At 32.1% G+C, this 21,047-nt stretch overlaps 1 protein-coding gene across 1 annotated transcript in view; it reads left to right on the forward strand.

Moving 5' to 3' along the window:
- DCLK1 (doublecortin like kinase 1) overlaps positions 1-21,047 on the forward strand; it is a 596,478-nt gene that overhangs the window by 529,388 nt on the left and 46,043 nt on the right. The window contains exons 14-15 of the mRNA XM_053708444.1: positions 334-414; positions 5,574-5,687. Coding sequence (XP_053564419.1) covers positions 334-414; positions 5,574-5,687 — 195 coding nt within the window. The remainder of the gene's footprint in view (positions 1-333; positions 415-5,573; positions 5,688-21,047) is intronic.

Below are 21,047 nucleotides of genomic sequence, written 5' to 3' on the forward strand. Positions count from 1 at the left end.
TTTCTTGTCCATTATGTCTAAAATGATTAGCTGCAACTTCCCTCTGAGAAGGCAGAGGGAAGCCAAAATATTTGTCTGAGACTTTCTAACCCTCATACTAGATTTTTTTTGGTATTTCAGCAGTAAACTGTTCTGTAAAATTGCATCAGGCTGATATATCACAGAATATTCAATTTCTGTGGATGTTACATTTTGAGATACTATAAATCTTCTCTGTGTCACACATTATTTAAAAATAAGCTCCACCTTGAGATTTGAAAATAAGTAGTTATTGCTGATGTTTTAATTATTAAATGGATTCACAAATGACTTTTTTTTAATTTCTTTTTGCAGGAACTAATCACCATGATGCTACAGGTAGACGTGGATCAGAGGTTTTCTGCTCTGCAAGTTCTTGAACATCCATGGGTTAATGTAAGAATCAATCAAATACCTATAAATTTTATATATATCTATATATCATAATTTGAAAATGAAAGGCAGAGGATATGAGTAAAAGAAGTATGCCATAGTTAAAAAAAAAATGACACATCTTACTAGAACTCAAGAATGTCTGCTATATCCAAAGTCTATCTTAAAAATTAATTTAGCCTGGGCTTAAACAGCTAATTAAGCCATATAGTTATCTTTCAACCTCCCAGGAAATATATTGAGATGATGGAGTTTTTCCAAAACCCATGTGAGAAACTTATTAACTTAGTACTAAATTAGATAAATGTTTACAAAATATTTAATATTCCGCCCTCCTGTTCTATGCATTTTGATTCCCCATGAAAGTCTACAATTAAAACTCCCTCTTTTCTGTATCTGTCTCACATATCTCGCTTTTTTCATAGATCTAATGTAAATGTCCTGGTGCCTGTTTGCAGAGTAGTTTTGAAGTATTTATCATGCTCATTTGAAGTTTGTTTTATAGATGTTTACATTTTCTACTTTTTTATCAGAGTAAAGAAAAATACACAATGGTCCTACTTTTTATAAGTTGATCATCCTTGATTAACAGTTTTCTGCTTCTGCATCACTGTGACTTGGGGAACATAATTAATGACTATAACACAAGTCTTACAAGCTGATTATGTAATTATGGTGTCTATTACAATCTATAGTATTCAGGCTGTTCAATTGGGTTTCACAGTGTGCTAAACCATTAAAATCCATAAGTAAATATGTGTGAATATCAAATGACTGTAAAGAGATCAGGTATTGTGCATTGAGAATCCCTACGAGAAGTATTCTAATTAATCAGAGCACACTTTTTTGTAGATGTGTGTGGCTTATTTTATGCATGCTCAGATCCCATTTAAACAAATACATTTATATCATTGTTTTATTTAACTGTTAGTGCTCAGATCACACTTTTAAACTATAAAAAAGTGAATAAAATATGATAGTCAGGATAGTTTGTTGGTGGTGCAAAGTTGGAGAATGGGTAGTAAATGTGTCATCTATCTTTTTATCTATCATTTAAACAATACATTTTGCTCGGAAATTAAAAACCAACACAATTGTTCAGCACTTAGGTGGAGCAGGCTGCTAGGGTCTATACCAAAACCCCAAACAAATAGCAAAACAGTCCAGACCTCAGTACAAAATATTGTATGTTTATATGGCTTAATAAGTTTTTTTAAGTATACGGTGCTGCTGCAGTCTGGACTGTTTTGCTAGGAAAATTAAAGAAACTCTAATCAAACACACAGAACCAATCTGTATAATATCCTCCTTTCACTTGGATGTGATGGTAAACAAAGAGCCTGTATAGTTTTTTCATGTGTTAACTGATTTTGAATGTGGGAAATTCATATCTTCTTAAATGTTTAGAAAATGTAATGTGGGTGTGCTATGGTCCTGCTTACAATGCATTGAAATGGGCCTGGTACGAAAGCAAAAAATACAGTATTTGCATTTGAAGTTTTTTCACAGCAAATTCTAAAATATTTAAATCTAGACCCTTATTTGTAATTGCATTATGGGCCATAACAACAAATAGATTTTTGTCTTACTGTCCTCAAGCTATTTAAGTAAATATGCTTTAGGGATTGGCAAATGTCTGTTTTTGACATTTGAATGGTAGAATAAGTGATCCCCCTGAGATTCATTCTTCAATTCAAATTTTTCCATAGAATTGACATTAGCATTCAGCAATCACACATTTAAATACCACATATTAATATCAATTGTCATAGGCTTTCATTGAAGTCTATGAGAATCAACATTCAAATTTTAATATTAAAATGTTACATTCAGTATTTTGATGTACCATTCGATAGAGAACAAAATGAAATGTTGAATGTTCAGAAAATATTCAACATTTGTTTGAACAAATGTGGCAATAATTTTTATTTTTAGCAAATGTGCTGAAACCCTAATCAATCTCTAATAAGCTTTCAAGATATCAGACATATTGTCATCAGATGAATGTCTAGGAAGAATTACAGTCCAACAAATGTATTTATGGATACATCATAAGCTACCAAGTTCCATAACACATTTTTATATAAAAAAAAAATAATGGCAAATTCTAATTCACTAAAATTCTCAAATAGTTTGTTTATATCACTCACTTATGTTTTTCATCCTGACTTATTATTACGACATTGAGAGATTTATAAGACATCTAAAATATTTTTATTCCTTTAGATGAGGGTTTTCATGGAATAAATATAAACATGAAAGCAACATTGGAAAGATTCAACAAGACAGCATTTTCCTTTTCACATGTCACACAAGACTCAATTTCCAGTGTATATCATGTTTCTGACAGTTTAATGCATGGTGCAGGAATTTAGTGTCAAATGTTGTTCTTGCTGAGCAGCTAAAGTATTCCATGCCTTATTTGACATTCACCATGGGAACTAACATACATTTGATGTCATAAAATGTATAATTAAAATGAAATTAGTATCAGGCAATGCAACCTTTAAAGAACAAATGTATGCCTGTTTACAACTGTTTGAGCCATTTCTAGTCAAATCCCTTTAAACATGAAAAATAATTTGTATTCCATTTTAAATGTGTTTAAATGTATTTTGTTGTGTTTGAATAAAAATACTTAAATACTTTACATTCCAATGTTCTTCACACAGTAGAAAATGTTCTTTGTATTTTTAAATATATACTGTATATATATATATATATATATATATATATATATATATATATATCTTTACCTGTATATATTCCTATAGATATAGGTATAGATATATATTTTAAAAAAAATACTCAAATATATATAGAAATATATATTTAAAAATAAAAAGAACATTTACTTCTATGTGAAGAAAATTGGAATGTAAAATATTCATAATTACCTTCGGCTTTATTGGTCTAGTGCGGTGTCAGATTTGTTTGTTTATTTTTAACAGTGCGCTCCATTAAAGTCTATGAGGAGAAGAAATTAACCCTTTCATGATATCCGAAGTCCTGAAGTTAGCACAGGGTTTTCTCTCTCCCACTAACTTTTTACTTTCAACTTGTAAAAAGCGTGCTAAACCGCACGCATTAAAGTTTACTTTTGCGAAGTTACAAGTTAGACGATTTTATTGAATGTAAAAATATATATTTATTCATTATTGCTAACTACTGATTCTATAGATGTTATAGATTCATAAACAAGACTTTTGGTTATTTGCTCATTGCAACATATGGCAAATTACAGTTTAATACACTAGACTTTTCTAATTGTTCTTTAATAAATAGATCTTATAACATGCTCAAATTGTAGTGTATTTTTTTACTAAAAATGTATAGTTTTCTAATGCATTTTGCACTAAAAAGTTACATATAAAAAGAGGGGATATCTTTTTTAACAAATGTAATAATATAGTTTAATACTGTATACATAACAAATGCAGGTTCTACTTTAAAGAATGTAGTGTATGACAGACAGTTAAGGTATACGAAAATGGATATAATTGAAGCTGAACAAAATTATTAAGGAACATTTATTAAGAATGGTTTGAAAACTAATAGATTTTAATTTGGCTCATCTTTTGACAAACGGGTCTAATTAAAGAGACCTAAAACAAGTTAAAGGGATATGAAACAAGTTAAAGGGATATGAAACAAGTTAAAGGGATATGAAACAAGTTAAAGGGATACAATTTAAAAAAACAAAGAAAGTTTCCAATTTACTTTTATTATGAAATTTGCTTTGTTCCCATGGTAATCCTTGTTGAAGATTTACCTAGGTAGGTGTCTGTAGCACTAAATGGCAGGAAATAGTGCTGCCGTCTAGTGCTCTTGTAAATGGATAACATTCTTGCAAAACTGCGACCATTAGTGCTCCAGACACGTGTACGCTCCTGAGCTTATATCCCTGTTTTTCAACAAAGGATTCCAAAAGAACAAAGAAAATAGAAGTAAATTAGAAAGTTGTTTAAAATTACATGATCTATCTGAATCATGAAATACATTTTTTGGGTTTCCTTTACCTTTAAAGCTAGCTCTGGAGTAGCATTGCACCTCTTCTCTAGAGCTGAACATTGTCAGTAATTGATAGCTAAGCCCCTATGGCGTCCCTGATTGGCTAAGCTCTGCCACTGTCGCTGTGATTACCCTCTTTGCCCTTTTATGCCCCTTTAATTGTCCTGTGTTCACTAAGAAAGGCAACCACAGGTGCAGTAAAGATGCAGCAAACAGAAGAGATTTTTGAGTAAACAACAAATCAATTATTCTAATTAAATAGCCGTTTTCTTTAGATCAGATATACAGTTAGGGGCAAAGAAAATAGAAACAGTTACTCTAATTTAATAGAAGATAATTCTGAGTGCACTGGAAGTTGCTTCCCCCAGTAATAAAAGAGTATGGTTAGCAGATTAGAGGAAAGCACTCAGCCCTTACTGAGCACAGCTCTTTGAATAAACAGACATGTTATTCAATATATCCCAGAATGACTCTTAAACCTGAAAGAAACATGAAAATATGCTGTGCTTTCTAGGGATGTCTATGAAGATAGCGATTCATATCTGCATCTTACATTTAACCTCTTAAGGACATATGACGGAATTTTTCCGTCATAAAACAATTGAGCAAACTGAAAGCTTTGTCCTTAAAAGGTTAAAGTATTTGCCATGTTTAGTTAAAGTCTAATTGACAAATCTATTTTAACCATATGTCTGCCAGAGAGCACTGTATTGCAGCCAAGGGTAAAATCTTTCAAGCTCTTATGTCTTTTAAAACAAGAATGCAGCTAGAACACATTATTTTAAATGACTTTTCTATTATCAAATTTACTTTGTTATCCTTGGAGCTAGCTGGTGATTAGTGACACTACACATTTCCTCTTGTCATTGGCTCACCAGAAGTGTTTAGCTAGCTACCAGCAGTGCATTGCTGCTCTGGAGCTGACTTTAACTTTGTTTTAACCAATGTATCAATCCACATGCATGCTTAAATTAAGCTATATGTTTGGCGGAGGTTAACCTCATAGGCCAGAAGGAAATACACCAAGTAATTTTTTTTCTTCAATAAAACAAAACAGTTCATTTTCAATTATTGTCTAATATTATGTCATTGCATTGTTTGGGAGTACGGAAGCATATTGTTATTTTATGATATATTTGTCTTATTTCCAGGATGATGGTCTGCCAGAAAATGAGTATCCCCTCTCAGTGGCTGGAAAAATAAAGAAACACTTCAACACGGGCCCCAAGCCCAACAGTACCTCAGCTGGAGTTTCCGTTATAGCAGTAAGCATACCCTTTATATAGTATCGTTATTTCCCTGTGATAATTAGTTATGTATAACTGGTCATTTGTGTATGATTTTATTAGTATTGCTTTGCTTGTTCTCTTGCTATTACCTAAATTATCTTCCAAAGGATTGCATTACAATTGCAAACATACAGCTCGACCCCTAAAACAATATGTTCAGAAACACTACCCTTGTTTCTTTCTGTTAGGTGAGTCATAAGGGGGGTCTAGTCACCAAAGTCTGAATTTGAAATTGCTGGAAACTAACTTTAAAGGGACATTAAACACTTTGATATTGTATTACAAATTAATAAGTAGTATATATATATATATATATATATATATATATATATATATAAAATTATATAAAAAACTGCAATATACTTTCATTATTTATTTTGTCCCCTTTTCCTGTAATTTCATTCTGAAATAGTGAGCTTTTCAGTTCTTGTTAGAAAGGGAAGTGCAGAACACTGTTGTATTCCCTACATCCATTGGCTGCACACTCTAGTGACCTATTTATAACTGTCTCTAATTGGCCACAGCAGAGAAGGTAACCTACCCATTACTTTATAGACACTAAAATGTATTACACTTATTTTGTCAATATTTAAACAGCTAATGAAACTTTAAAAAAAAAAATTGTATGCATTCGATCTAGTGTTTATCCCTTAAAGAAAAGTGAAGAAACTGATTTGTAAAAAAAATCTTCTAGTTGGCCAAGTCACTTAGTAAAACTTACTCACTACCCACATTTATTCAAGTTAGCTTTTCTAAAAAAAAAACAACCAACTAGCCAGCAGAGCAAACTGGCTATCAGCAAAGCACCATCAATGCCCTGAGACAGTTATTGCAAGTTTCCTGCTCTAAATATACTGACTTGCAAACGGCATACATACAAAATGGTTTATTTATGCCAATGCAGGGGCCATTTGTTATTAGCCAAAAAGGAGAGACAATTAAATACAATTATTAAGTTTAAATGGCTGGTAAGTCAGTTTAAAAGTTGGGTTCTGTAGACAAGTGGAGTGAAGCCAGTGTTTAAACTTAGCAAATACTTTACAGTGAATAAGAATACATTCAAGTTGAGTGGTCCATCTTGCTCTGATGCCATCAGACTTTTCTTAAATTACTTTTTAAAAAGTGGGTATGAATTTAAAACCTTTTTGAATACATCCCATGTAGTGCCCTGTGTATATTATAATAAACCTGTCAATTCTTTATATGGTAATGAGATCATTACTAACATAGCATAACTAGCAATAACGAAAACTTTTAACTGCAATATTTAAAGAGCTTCAAAACTGAACTGAATATTGCACTATTGAATTTAATTTCACCAAACTTTGGTTATGGTAAACATTACTGATTAGGATATGAAATGTGAATTATTCCTAACATTTGTAGCAATTAATATAAAAGCACATAATTTGGAATAAACATTTTTTAAAGGAACTTAAAGTTTGAATGTAAATGGGGAATGTTAGGGTTTACCATATGGGATTGATTTCAATGCTGTAGAAAAGCGTATCAAATAATTTATCTACAACAATTCCCATAGATTACTTTAACAAAGGATACAGAGAGAATGGAGACAATTTGACAATAGAAGTAAATTGAAAAGTTTTTAAGATTGTGTGTTCTATCTGCATCATGAAAGAAACATTTGGGGCGTCATATCCCTTCATCCCCCAACTTGTTGTTATGTGGCACGTTATTCCCACAAAATATTATTTTCATAAACACGTTTCACTCAATCTAGGTCATAGAAGTGATGATTTTGTCATTATGCCCCAATGTACAATGTTTAGTCTCATTTTTGATGACAAAAGTAATTAATAATTTCTAGTATTATATACTTCCCTAAGGTTGGTACAGCTATTTTTCAATGACAGTAACATATTTGTTTTGTATACTTTAAAGGGACACTGAACCCATTTTTTTTTCATTCACGATTCAGATAGAGAATGCAATTTTAAGCAACTTTCTAATTTACTCCTATTATAAATTTTTCTTCGTTCTCTTGCTATCTTTATTTGAAAAAGAAGGCATCTAAGCTAAGGAGCCAGCATATTTTTTGGTTCCGAACCATGGACAGCACTTGTTTACTGGTGCTGTCCAATCAGCAAGGACAACCCAGTTTGTTCACCAAAAATGGGCCGGCATCTAAACTTACATTCTTGCTTTTTAAATAAACATACCAAGAGAATTAAAAAAATTTGATAAAAGGAGTAAATTAGAAAGATGCTTAAAATTGCATGCTCTATCTGAATCAGGAAAGAAAAAAATTGGGTTCAGTGTCCCTTTAACACAAGGCCTTAAAAGTTCAATATATCTTATTTTCTGTTCCCTGTTTACTAAAGAGGGTAAAATAGACAAACTGGAAGGGATTCCTGTTTTCCACACTTGAGTGAATAGGGTCCTAACATAATACAGGAATTGATTAAGTTTGTCTCACGGCAGAACAAAGATTTCATTTTAGTGAATATAGTCCTATAAAATTATATTGCAATACTGTTCCTATTTTTGCTTTAGTAGTTTGCAGCTTATAGTGTGGTCTTTATAAAGCAGGAAAAAAAATAACTTGAAACACCTTAATAAAATAAAAAGCTAAAGATATTATTGCAAACCAAATTCCATTATCAGCAGAGAACATATTACATAAAGTATTAGCCTCAAAAACCAATATATACAACAGAGATAAATGTATCACAAGTTGATAAAATCTTCAGTTTCATATTATATTGTAGGCTAAAGAGCTGTAGCTCTTACACAATACACATGAGAATAACAATTTCCCAGTTAAACATAAAACATGACTCTCAAACTAAGTAACTGCCTCTAAGTACATGGTCTTGTCTTGACCAGCTGACATTAAAAATATATTAGATTAAGTAATTTGTGTGGATCATGAGTGTATTTGTATCTGGCTATCTGCCTATTAGTTCCCTTTAAAGGCAATAAAATTGAATAAAATTAAACAACTATAAACAGAGAACAGTTAACATGAAAAAAAAACCAGTCAGAAATACTCTATCACACTGCTGTAGAACCATATTGGTAATGGTGGGTAGATTTCCTCTGACCAATGAAGTAGATAGAAAAGACTCAAAGAAGTCTGAGGGTATGGAAACACCAAATCCTACCTATGCCCATCCTCTTTCTGCTTTGGGTGTTTCATATCCCTTTAATCCAGTTTACCTGTAACAGCTAAGTTGTGTTACAAGGTTTTTGGCCACATTTTACAAATAATGTAAATTATGTATCTATTGGATTCTGTAAATTATATATATATTTAATATTCTCTTTATGTTTTAAGTATAGTATTTTTTCATTCGTTTTCTGAAAGCCTAGGAAAGTGTCCTATTTAAAAAGAACCCAATATTCTTTGTGAGTTCCTCCTTATTGTATTTCCATAAGTTTAATATGGTTTACAGAATCATTACAAAACAAATTTTTTTGAAGTTTGATTTTATTTTGTTCTCCATATTGGTACCAGAAAAATATCCAAAAAGCTTTCAAGAATTTCTTTAACCAATGGAAATTCCTCTGCTATCCTAATGGCTTATGAAAAAGCTGGTTCTTTTAAGATCCTGAATTATTTCACTTGGGTGGTTGCATATTCTATGCTCTGTCATTATGAAGCCTTAGTAGAGCATTGTCTTTCTTGTATGCGTTTACCATATTTACCAATTCAATCTGTTTTTGTGAGTGCAGCCAGCATTGATAGAAGAGGTTTTCTACCCACCCTTGCTTTCATATGGTTCAGTTTTGGTATGGACCAACCAGTACATGGTTTGAAGTGAATGAAAGAGAAAACCAGATGTATACCTACTAATATATCAGTTTCTTATCCTCATTGTAGAACCATATAGAGGTCTGCCCTTCTTGGCAAACACGTTTGATTTGTGCAATTTCTTTAGACTCATTTTCCTCTCTGTTTGCAAATAGTCTTGTGTAACTAAGTGTAAAACTGACTCTTACTCTGAGTGTGGTTTAGATAGGGATTCAGACTTTTCTATGGAGCATTTCATCCTGCTACAATGGTCAGAAGACATTTACGCAAGTACTGATGTGGTTCTTATACAAGTGTGAAGAGATTTATTTATTGGTAAATACAAATCTAGTTAAATTATGTAGGATTTTATTTTCTGACTTTTCCCTTTATTTTATGGAATGCTTTAACAGTTTACATTCTCCTTTTTTATTTAATCGTTGGCTTTATACTTAATTAGCACATTTTATACTTGCATGCATTTCAATTATTTCTATCTAATCTTGCAGTTTTTCTCACACATTAAACGTTGCGCTTATTGTATTCATTGCTCATATGTATTATGTTTTCATTGCTCACATTAAAGACTTGTATTATTAATAACAACAACGCTATATCTGAGGACCGCCAGCACGATTGCCCATGAAAGGCTTTGTAGAGAGACTCCAAAACATTCTAATAAATCAATTATTTAATTTTCTTTTAGGTAATTATTTTCTTCCTTTTTTTTTTTTTTGCACTGCAGTTATTGCATAGCTAAAGACCCATGATCATGCTCCAAAAACAGTATCTAGCTATTTTCATTATATATAGAATCATTTGTAGTTTATTAACAATATTGTCATTTTTAAAGTTTTCTGTAAAGTTGCTGTTCTTTCAAAATTCTCATTGTCCTGCCCCTTTCTAATGTAAGGTACTTTGCTGTTGTATTGAAATGGTTTATGCTTTCAAGGTATAGAGGTATGACATATAATATATTTAAATTAAAGGGACACTGAACCCAAATTTTGTCTTTTGTGATTCTGATAGAGCATGCAATTTTAAGCAACTTTCTAATTTACTCCTATTATCACATTTTCTTCATTCTCTTGCTATCTTTATTTGAAAAAGAAGACATCTAAGCTTTTTTCTTGGTTCAGACTCTGGACAGCACTTTTTTATTGGTGGATAAATTTATCCACCAATCTGCAAGGACAACTCAGGTTGTTCACCAAAAATGGGCCGGCATCTAAACGTACATTCTTGCATTTCAAATAAAGATACCATGAGAATAAAGACAATTTGCTAATAGGAGTAAATTAGAAAGTTGCTTAAAATGTTATGCTCTATCTGAATCACGAAAGATTTTTTTTGGTTCAGTGTCCCTTTAAGTCAGCAAAGTTACCATTTCAAAAGTGGGCAGAACAACAGAAATACCATTTTAGAGGCAGCAAAGACAATTTTGAATGTTATGGAGTCTACAAATCTTTCTTTCCTTTAATACATGAAGATGTCTCTTTAAGAACTGCAGTGGTTATTGGTGCATTATTACTCCAGAACAACGTAAAAAAAAACTGGTTGCCTACTTTAAACTTTCTTATTCTTTGGCATCTAAGCTGCATCATGCATTTTCTGATAAAAGAATGTTTGCAGATTTTGAAATTAAAATGTAGAAAGGAATGAATTTAATATGGTCTATACATGAATCTGCACTAAATGATTTAGAAAAATGCAGTTTTACCCACTGATAAAGGTACCACATATTTAATTTAACTGTGGCTCTCATTTTTGTCCTTTAAAGGGACATTAAACACAATTTTTTTCTTTCGTGATTCAGATAGAGAATACCATTTTAAGCAACTTTCTAATTTAGTAATGTGAAAAAGTGTGCGCAAGAGAGCACCAAGCTACTCCAACCCTATAGTCCCTAACGTATAGGAAAAGCAGATAAATGTCAGAAACAATGTGTATGCAGAAGCGCTAAAGAGCTAAAGGTGCAACAGTGAATTACAAAAACAGATATATCAACTGGCTATGCCAAAGAATTTATTAAAACAATTTCGATAGAATACATAAATGTAAAGATATATGTAAAAATCGGACGTCTCCGATATAGTGTAAAACCACAAATAAAATAAAATCACAAATAAAATAAAATAAGTGCTGTTGCCACTAAGATAGATAAAGTCTCTGATATGGTGCTGTAATTGATGGTACAGGGGCCCCTCAAACACAAAGAAAGTCTCACCAAGCGAGATCCATATTAGGGTAAGATTAATACGTATTGCCTTCCTCCCATGGGTGGTCTAAAGTTCGACCGGCTTGTAAACTTACACCTCCGTGAGGCGCGTATGTGGCTTGTGACGTCACCGACCAGGGGTGTTGTCTCCAGGAAACAAGGGGTGTGTATCAAACTGTTTGTGAGACAGACTGGCCTACCTCTAGGTTTGCAAAAAATCTCACAAATTTGCAAACATGGATGCTAGACAGGACAACAGAAAGAGTTAGAGGTGGCGCCTACGGCTAGCTGTCTTGAAAATAAAAAAGTAAATAATTTTATAAAATCAAATAGTGTAAATCAACGTAATAATATTAAAAAAATTTAATATTATTACGTTGATTTACACTATTTGATTTTATAAAATTATTTACTTTTTTATTTTCAAGACAGCTAGCCGTAGGCGCCACCTCTAACTCTTTCTGTTGTGTTGTCTCCAGGCTAAGATCCTATTGGTCAGGATCGCCAAGTGTGAAGTATAGCGGCCGCTATATTGTAGAATTGAACAGGTCTCCGCTCTTAGTGCAGATATGCACACAGGATTAAACTTGTCATACAGCAACTTTGTAGGAACTTGCAGCTTGCTTTAGTTCCAAATTCTTCTTGCTGTCATTGGGCTCTGTGTATTCGATATCCAAAAACTTTATCCGGAACAGTGTCCTTCTCAGCACAGTCTTAATGCTCTTGTGTGGATATCATAAAACACAGTATAGCTGTGGCTTCTTATCATCAACGCGTTTCTCCCTCTTACAGGACTTTTTCAAGAAGAGCATTAAGACTGTGCTGAGAAGGACACTGTTCCGGATAAAGTTTTATGGATATCGAATACACAGAGCCCAATGACAGCAAGAAGAATTTGGAACTAAAGCAAGCTGCAAGTTCCTACGAAGTTGCTGTATGACAAGTTTAATCCTGCGTGCATATCTGCACTAAGAGCGGAGACCTGTTCAATTCTACAATATAGCGGCTGCTATACTTCACGCTCAGCGATCCTGACCAATAGGATCTTAGCCTGGAGACAACACCCCTGGTCGGTAACGTCACAAGCCACATACGCGCCTCACGGAGGTGTAAGTTCACAAGCCGGTCAAACTTTAGACCACCCATGGGAGGAAGGTAATACGTATTAATCTTACCCTAATATGGATCTCGCTTGGTGAGACTTTCTTTGTGTTTGAGGGGCCCCTGTACCATCAATTACAGCACCAAATCAGAGACTTTATCTATCTTAGTGGCAACAGTACTTATTTTATTTTATTTGTGATTTTATTTTATTTGTGGTTTTACACTATATCGGAGACGTCCGATTTTTACATATATCTTTACATTTATGTATTCTATCGAAATTGTTTTAATAAATTCTTTGGCATAGCCAGTTGATATATCTGTTTTTGTAATTCACTGTTGCACCTTTAGCTCTTTAGTGCTTCTCCATACACATTGTTTCTAACTTTCTAATTTACTTCTATTATCTAATTTGCTTCATTCTCTTGATATTCCTGAAAAGCATTTCTAGATAGGCTCAGTAGCTTCTGATTAGTGGCTGCACATAGATGCCTCGTGTGATTGGCTCACCAATGAGCATTGCTATTTATTTAACAAAGGATATCTAAAGATTGCAGCAAATTAGATCATAGAAGTAAATTGTATTCTCTATCTGAATCATGAAAGAAAAATTTGGGGTTTAGTGGCCCTTTAATTATTTCAGCACTCTTTAAACATAATAATAAATTAATGTGCTTCATTTGACAAAGTCATCCCAATACTGTAATAAACAGGGTAATGGTAGGTATTTTACAGTTATTATGTCTGCACTTGGGGGGCATTCATACAAACATAGGAGAACATTAGGAAAGTATTATAACCAGAGATATTACATATAAAACAATTAGAACACATACTCACTTTGAATAAGCATACATAAGTACTACAAAAGGTCTAAATGTCATTGCCCATAAAACTGCAAGAGAAAAAGAAGTCTCACTGAAATATATCATACAATTTCATATAAAATAATATTATAGCTAGATAGACAAGTGTGGAGAGGAATTCATTATTTGAGCATGCTTATGTTGCATCATTAAAATTAAAATAAGGTGAGCTTTCAAATTATTTTGAAAGTGTGTAGTGTTTATTTTTATTTGCAAATGATTGCTTTTTAAATGTAAGTTCCCATGCATGTAACCAATTAGAGTGTAATTTATCGGAAATTCCAAATTATATGAAGTCAAGTTCCCCATCACACCCTCGGATAAATAGTGTAAATAGAGTTGAGCCATTTTCACATAAGCAGTGCATAATATTTTTGTTGATCATTTGGCTCAAGGATAAAATAAACACAAATCTGCTGACAAAGAATGCCTGTGATAAGCATAAGGCTATGCTAGTAGCTAATTTAGATTACACTTAATTGGAAATATGGACAGACTTGTTGGCCTATGGTTCTTATCTGCTGTCAAAATCTATGTTTCTATGTTTAATTCAAAGCAAGGGGGGATTAAAAATTCCTCCCTTTTGTTGTTTGCATATTTTGGAATTAAACTTAGTGGCATAAAGGGTGTGCAAGACTGATTACCCTTTTTTACCCTCATGACAGTACAGCCAATAAGCAGCTATATCTCCTGAGTCATTATCTGCAATGGAAGCATACCCCCTTTAGGATTTTTTTGCAGCTTGTTGCCTGGGGATATGAAAATCACTAACATGCATGGCAGAGTAACCCATTTAATACAGCTGAGCACAACGTTACAGGAAAAGTAGAGCTCCCTGAAATATTGCTACATGACTTGTTGTTATAATTCAACCTGTTGGCACTCTACAAATACCTGATTATAATAATATTACAATTACCAGGTTAAAATGCTACTTACTATTGATTAAAACCTGACCCTTAGGTCCTGATAATCAAAAACTTGCCAGCACGGAGATAAATTACAAAATGTTCAGGGGCTTTTTTAGAGCATTTTATTTCAATCTATGTGTCCCTCATTCACATCCAGAACTTTGTATTGCTAGATAGAGAGTTCATAAGCTAATAGGTTTTGAGGAATCTCGCAGTACTAACGAGACTGCGTAGAAAATCTCACCAGAGACGAGAGCTTTAATTCATCAGACCCTTAATCTGAAGTAACAGAAGTAAATGCAAATGTTCTACTAAAAATCATCCTTATATTTGATTATACGAATAACATTAACAGATTCTCTTTAATCCCAAAAACCTTGAGTAACTATTCTAATGTCTATCTATTACTAGATATTTAGTAATTTCCATAGTTTGGAACCAACTTGATCACACTGATGTGCTGTCAACAACCATCAAAAATGTGTAGCTCACTGTTAGCCTAATTAAAAAATTCTGTACTAGGATGTTAAATAAATTACAGACACATTACCAATACAATGGATGTAGCAATATGATTTTATCTTTCTATACTAGAATATTTATGAGGTAATTTCACAATCAAATTGACATGTAACATGACACCACATTTAATTTCTGCAATTAAATGTTTCCTTTTTAGTGTAGGGCAATGTAAAGTTAGATGTTGTTTTTTAAAATTTGGGCTCTAGTGCAGTCTTTAGTGGCATCCAATAGATACTATCTACAACCACTTTTATTTATTTTTTTACTAATAAATTATTTATTACTACTTCCTGTTGTATAACTTTTATTTCCGCTTGTTAAGCTTTTAATGTCTGTACTTCTCAGACTTCTTCTCCTTGCATTCTAACTCTCCACTACTTGAAAGTCTCTAATGTAGTCTCACTATGACCACTTGTGGTTTTTCTGATATAATGGATTTGAGGCAATAGTTAAACATGCAACTTGCTGACCTGACATAATTTACAAAGAAAAGAGAAACTAACTGAATGGGTGGCCAATTTTAATTAAAAAAACTAAACATTCATCTCACATATTGTTAGCTAAGCTAAGAACAGAACACTTAAAAAGGGAAAATAGAATATTCAATCACATATTAAGATTTTAATACTGATTTCTTATAAACTTCAGTTTATTGAAGCCTATACAAACCAACGTTCCAATGTATTATTTGAATCTTAAAATTAATTTTATAGAAATGTTAGAAAAGTAGAAAGAACGCTAAAGAGAAACCTCTTTCTTCAATTTAAAACAAATATTAAACCCTATCTCTAAATAACATCATGTCTCTTCTAAAGCAGAAAGCATGATAGGTCAACATAGGCAATAATCTAAAACATACCTGATAAACCAGGTTACAACCATAGTTCTGGTTGGGAATCCAAGCCATTAAATCATAAATAGTGGAATGAGGTAGTAAAGCCTAGGGAAAAATTATCTGCAAACTCAAGTTAAAAAAAGTATTTTTTTAAATTGTAGTAAAATGATTTATTACAAATGTACTGAGCTTCTCGAGAACCCCTATCTTGTAGTTTATTTCAAGTCTCAGTTTCATCTGCTGAAGTGTAGTTGACTGGTTGGGCCATCTTTTGATTCAAGCATTGACTAAAATCATACTAATAACTGAAAGTTTAGACAAATTAGTCTAAAATCTAAAAACAGAGTTTAATGATAGAAAATGGCACACTGTCGACAGCAACAAAAGTGGAAAAGAACTTAAATCTATTTTATTAGATGATTTGCATGTCTGTGAGAGTGGATTGAAATGGGGACCCATAATTTGAAAAATAATTTCCTAAAACTATGTTTGTTCTGGCCTAGAATTATACTAAACACTGATTAAAAAAGAGTTTTGAAACATCTGTATATATTGAAACAGCGACATTATATGATGCACATTTAAATAATAGGTAATGAAAATGTTACAAAGTAGTTGGTTAAAAATGAGCCTTTGCAGAATTAATTGACTACAAATATCCATATATCAATCTATGAGACATAAAATCATAATAATTCTAAAAACGGGGGGACACAGATGGCACTTGAAAAGTAAGTAGATTTTCTCTCTTTTTTTTAGCCAAAATGTCATATGTTGTAGTTAATACAAAAAAGTGTCCATTTTGAAGAGCAATAAAATTTGTCACATTATATATTCCTCTTTTATGAAATCCTTTTTTTTTTTTAATTATAAGCTGACAATAATTAATTTTGCATGTGGCCAAAGAGGCTTAATATAATTAAAAACAAATTCTGACATTATCCAGTAGATCAGAGAAGACACATGTGAATGTAAAATAAAAACAACCACCATTCATTTAGTTTTAATAGGCCTCAAACTATTTATCAGCAAATAAGAGCAAGATGCCTTGATTTACTGTTATCCTAAATCTCTACTTTTAAAGAGAGATTTAACACCTCAGAACTGTACTATAAAATGGTTTTATTATATGTAGTAAGAATAAAATAAAATAGACTTAGCAACATACATTCATTATTTAGTTTGTTCCATTTTCTTGTAATTTAAAATTAAAATGGCGTGCTTTGCATTTCCTGTTAGAAGTAAAATTGCTATATTCTACACATTCATTGGATGCACAATCTACTGGCTCATTTATAACTGTCTATAATTGGCCTCAACAGAGTGAAAAACCTGGGTTAAAAAATGGTAGTGCCCACTTCATTATTGGGCACTAAAACTTTACATTTATTTTTTAATATTAAGATATTTCATATACTTAAAAAATCTGCATGTTTCTCTTATGCTAATCTTTGCATTAAATGTATCTTTCTGTCTAGCATTTATTTAGTTTTTAATGTTTAATTAATTGTTACCTGAGGTTTTTACATATCCCAAGATTTCCTGATATTGTTTTCTTTTACATAGATACTATCAAACTTAATAAAAAAAATAATGGATAATAGGTAAATCTAAAGATAGATTTATTTTTTCTTATTGAGATAAAACAAGTTGTTACTTTGCTTGACTTGCCGGCAAGAACATATCTTGCGATATGAAGTTTTTTAGGGCCCATTTTATCCAAAACAATAAGTCAGAGGTCCTAATTGAATTAAAACCTACTTTTTGAACACCAGAAAACGTGTACATTATTATATAGATTGTAGTATGGAGCACCAAAAAGTCTTCAGAGCTATAGACTTTTGACGCGCATTAACACCATCCAGTGGTAAATGTATATGGCACGTCTTATATAATTTATTTATCGCACTTCCATTTCCTTTGCACATAAAATATCTTGTTCACCAAAATGAAAAATTAATGTACAGTAAGGGAGACAACTGTATCTGTGTTTTGATTACCTGTTTCCTATATACATCCCTGACATTTTTACTATATTATATATGATATATTTGTTACATTTTATGTTAAAATAACGTTATCTCTTAATATAATTTCATCTCAGATCTATTGTGTTCTTTCTATTGCATACATATATACATCATGAGTATCTTAAATATTTGTGATGTTTATGGATAGGTTTAATTCTGTAGTGTTAGAAAAAAAACCTAGCATGTGTCTGCATGACTGTATAGGACCATGCATCGAACTATGTAATTATATTCTAGGAATATTTATTTTGTAGTTTCATCCTTCCTTGAATAAAAATAATGTTATAATGGAAATTAATGTGCTATGGTTATGTGAAAATGTATATAAGGGCTAGCTACAGAATAAAAAAAGAACAATTTTGATAGTCTCCTTTAAAAAAAATTAATATTCATTAGAAAAGTGTAATTTGAATTCTAAGAGCAAAATATCACTAATCTTTTATGAACATTCTCATGTTAAAATAGCAGTTTATTATCAGAAATGCTAAAAGGTGTGTTGTCTTAAAGTGATGGTAAATCCTAGTGTTTTTTAAATACTGAGATTTATTAGTGCTATAAATAAAGGGAACTTTCAGTCATGAAATATAAAAAAACTTCATGATGAAACTTCCTTTATTTGCCTTCAGTTTTTACAGAGCAAAAACACTTTTTTTTCAATGAGGTGACACTTCCACTTCTTAGCCAATAGCTGTGCTTGCCCTTTGGCATTATGCCGGATGACTAGCACACTATTGGCTTAGAGATGGAAACACCACCTCATTGAAAAAAGTAGCAAATTTGCCGTGGGCACTCAGCTCGGCATAAACTGCAGGCAAATAAAGGAACTTTCAGCATGAAGTTTTTTATACTTCAAGACTGAATGTCACCTTTATTTATAGCAGTGGTAAATCCTAGAGTTTCAAAAACACAAGGATTTATCATCACTTTAACATACTTAAATAAAAATTAGAAAACCTAACAGAGCATAATCCAATTAATTTAAAAAAATCATGTAAATTGCCAGTGTCCACAATCTATTTTACTATGATATTATTGGGAAGATTTTATAAATACATCCAATATAAGCAAAAATATATATCATTTTTATATGTGAATAACTTTCAAGTTTTGTTTTGGCATGTGTAAGAGCCAATAACTCCCAGCAACATGACACAAACGTGTACCTGTGTTTTGTAGCCAGACATGCAGGATTATTCCCAATGTTCTACATTTCCCTCGAAACTACAATGCTGCTTAAAAAAGAATATTTACATTATAAAGACAAAGTTCACACACTTAAGCAGAGCTCCTAGCGACCCTGCATTTTGTGGGGTACAATTGTCCCTGGTTCGGCTTTACTCTGCCCCATCCTTCTGGTCCTAGTAAAATAACTTACTCTTTTGGTAACAGGAGCTTAACTATTGTAACTAAACCCAGAAAATAGAGAATATTTATCAGTGACTGGTGACACAGACTTATTATGTTCTGTTTCTATGTTACATATTTAATAATTTGATGACAAAATGCTGCCATGAATAATATAAAAAGCTCCCAGGTTTGTTTATGACAATTTCATAGACTGGCAGCTCTGTCCCTATTTAGCTTTGTTTCCCAAATAAAGGAAATTACTAAACCCCACCCAGAAATGCCATGCTATGTCCAGAATATGCTCAGTCACACCCCTTTCCACCCTGACAGCCTAGACCAAGCTCCCTAGTGGCTGATGGTGACTGCACATATATGCCTCTTGTCATTGGCTCAACTGATGTGTTTAGCTAGCTCCTAGTAACCTATTGCTGCTAGTGAGCTTACTCTCAACAAAGGATACCAAGAGAATTAATCAAATTTGTTTGTTTAAAATTGTATGCTCCATGTGAATCCCTTTAATGATCGTATTACTAATAGCAGATCCCTTAAATCTATAAAAAATGTTTATTGACAGTGAATATTGAAAGCAACTTTCACAGAAAAGATACATTTATACACAGGCTGTCAGCAATTAAAATTCATGATATTAGCTCTATGAATCTGACAATTTTAGACACAGGTTATCTGTTAAAAGTATCTTTTACATACCTTACTTGGAAGACTTTTTTTATGCCACCGTGGTTAGAACTACTTTTTCTTGTCAGAATTGTGGGGCATGTTTTCCTCTACCAATGGGTCTTGGTTTTCTTCAGTGAACATTAATATTTGGGTAGTTTACTGTTATCATATCAGTATGATATATATAAATGAGTATACTTTCATTATATCATTTATCTGTAACATTAAACAATAACACTATTGCACCATTGAAAGTTGCACAATCCCTGCGTTGCCTGTCACATTTCACTATCTAAAATATTATGGCTAGTTAACAAAGATAAATCATTAAATCATTATAAAGGGAAACATGAAAAAAAAAATGAGGACAACCCCTGAATAGCTCACGAATGTCCAGAGCTATATGCACCTCGGTTTGAGATACTAAGCCACAAAGTCTTCTTTAAAGTTTTATAAAATGTGTATAAATACATTGAAGTACTTAAGTTTATACAATAGCAGTCATAATTCATGTTCATTTCCAGTACCTATAATCAATTTATAGCTACAATTTTGTATTACTATCAACAATAACATATGTCAGCATTCATGATAAACAAATATATGTAGTTGAATACTGTGCACCAAGCTGCCATACATGTTTTACATGATAGTGTGGCATTTGAGGGGTTTTTTTTATTTGGAGGATAAGTGAAAATGTTTTTAAACTTGTATTTGTCCAAAAAAAAAAAAAAAACAATTTATGATTCAAAGCAAAAAACTTTCAAATGTGCAACACTTTACCAAGATAAGTACCACGAAAATGCATAACATACCTAAAAATGTAACATTGCATTAAACTAGTGTGCATTGATTAATTGAATCAATTAACAAAAAAGCACAATTAGGCTGTCCCAAAAGAGCCAACATTATATATGGTGGGGTTTTATGCTTTACTTTATGTAAAACAAGTATTTATTTAAAGGGACACTGTACTCAAAATCTTTCTTTCGTGATTCAGATTGAGCATGAAATTTTAAGCAACTTTCTAATTTACTCCTATTATCAAATTGTCTTCATTCTCTTGGTATC

This window comes from Bombina bombina, chromosome 3 (genome assembly GCF_027579735.1).
Source record: "Bombina bombina isolate aBomBom1 chromosome 3, aBomBom1.pri, whole genome shotgun sequence".
In the NCBI taxonomy this organism is placed as follows: Eukaryota; Metazoa; Chordata; class Amphibia; order Anura; family Bombinatoridae; genus Bombina; species Bombina bombina.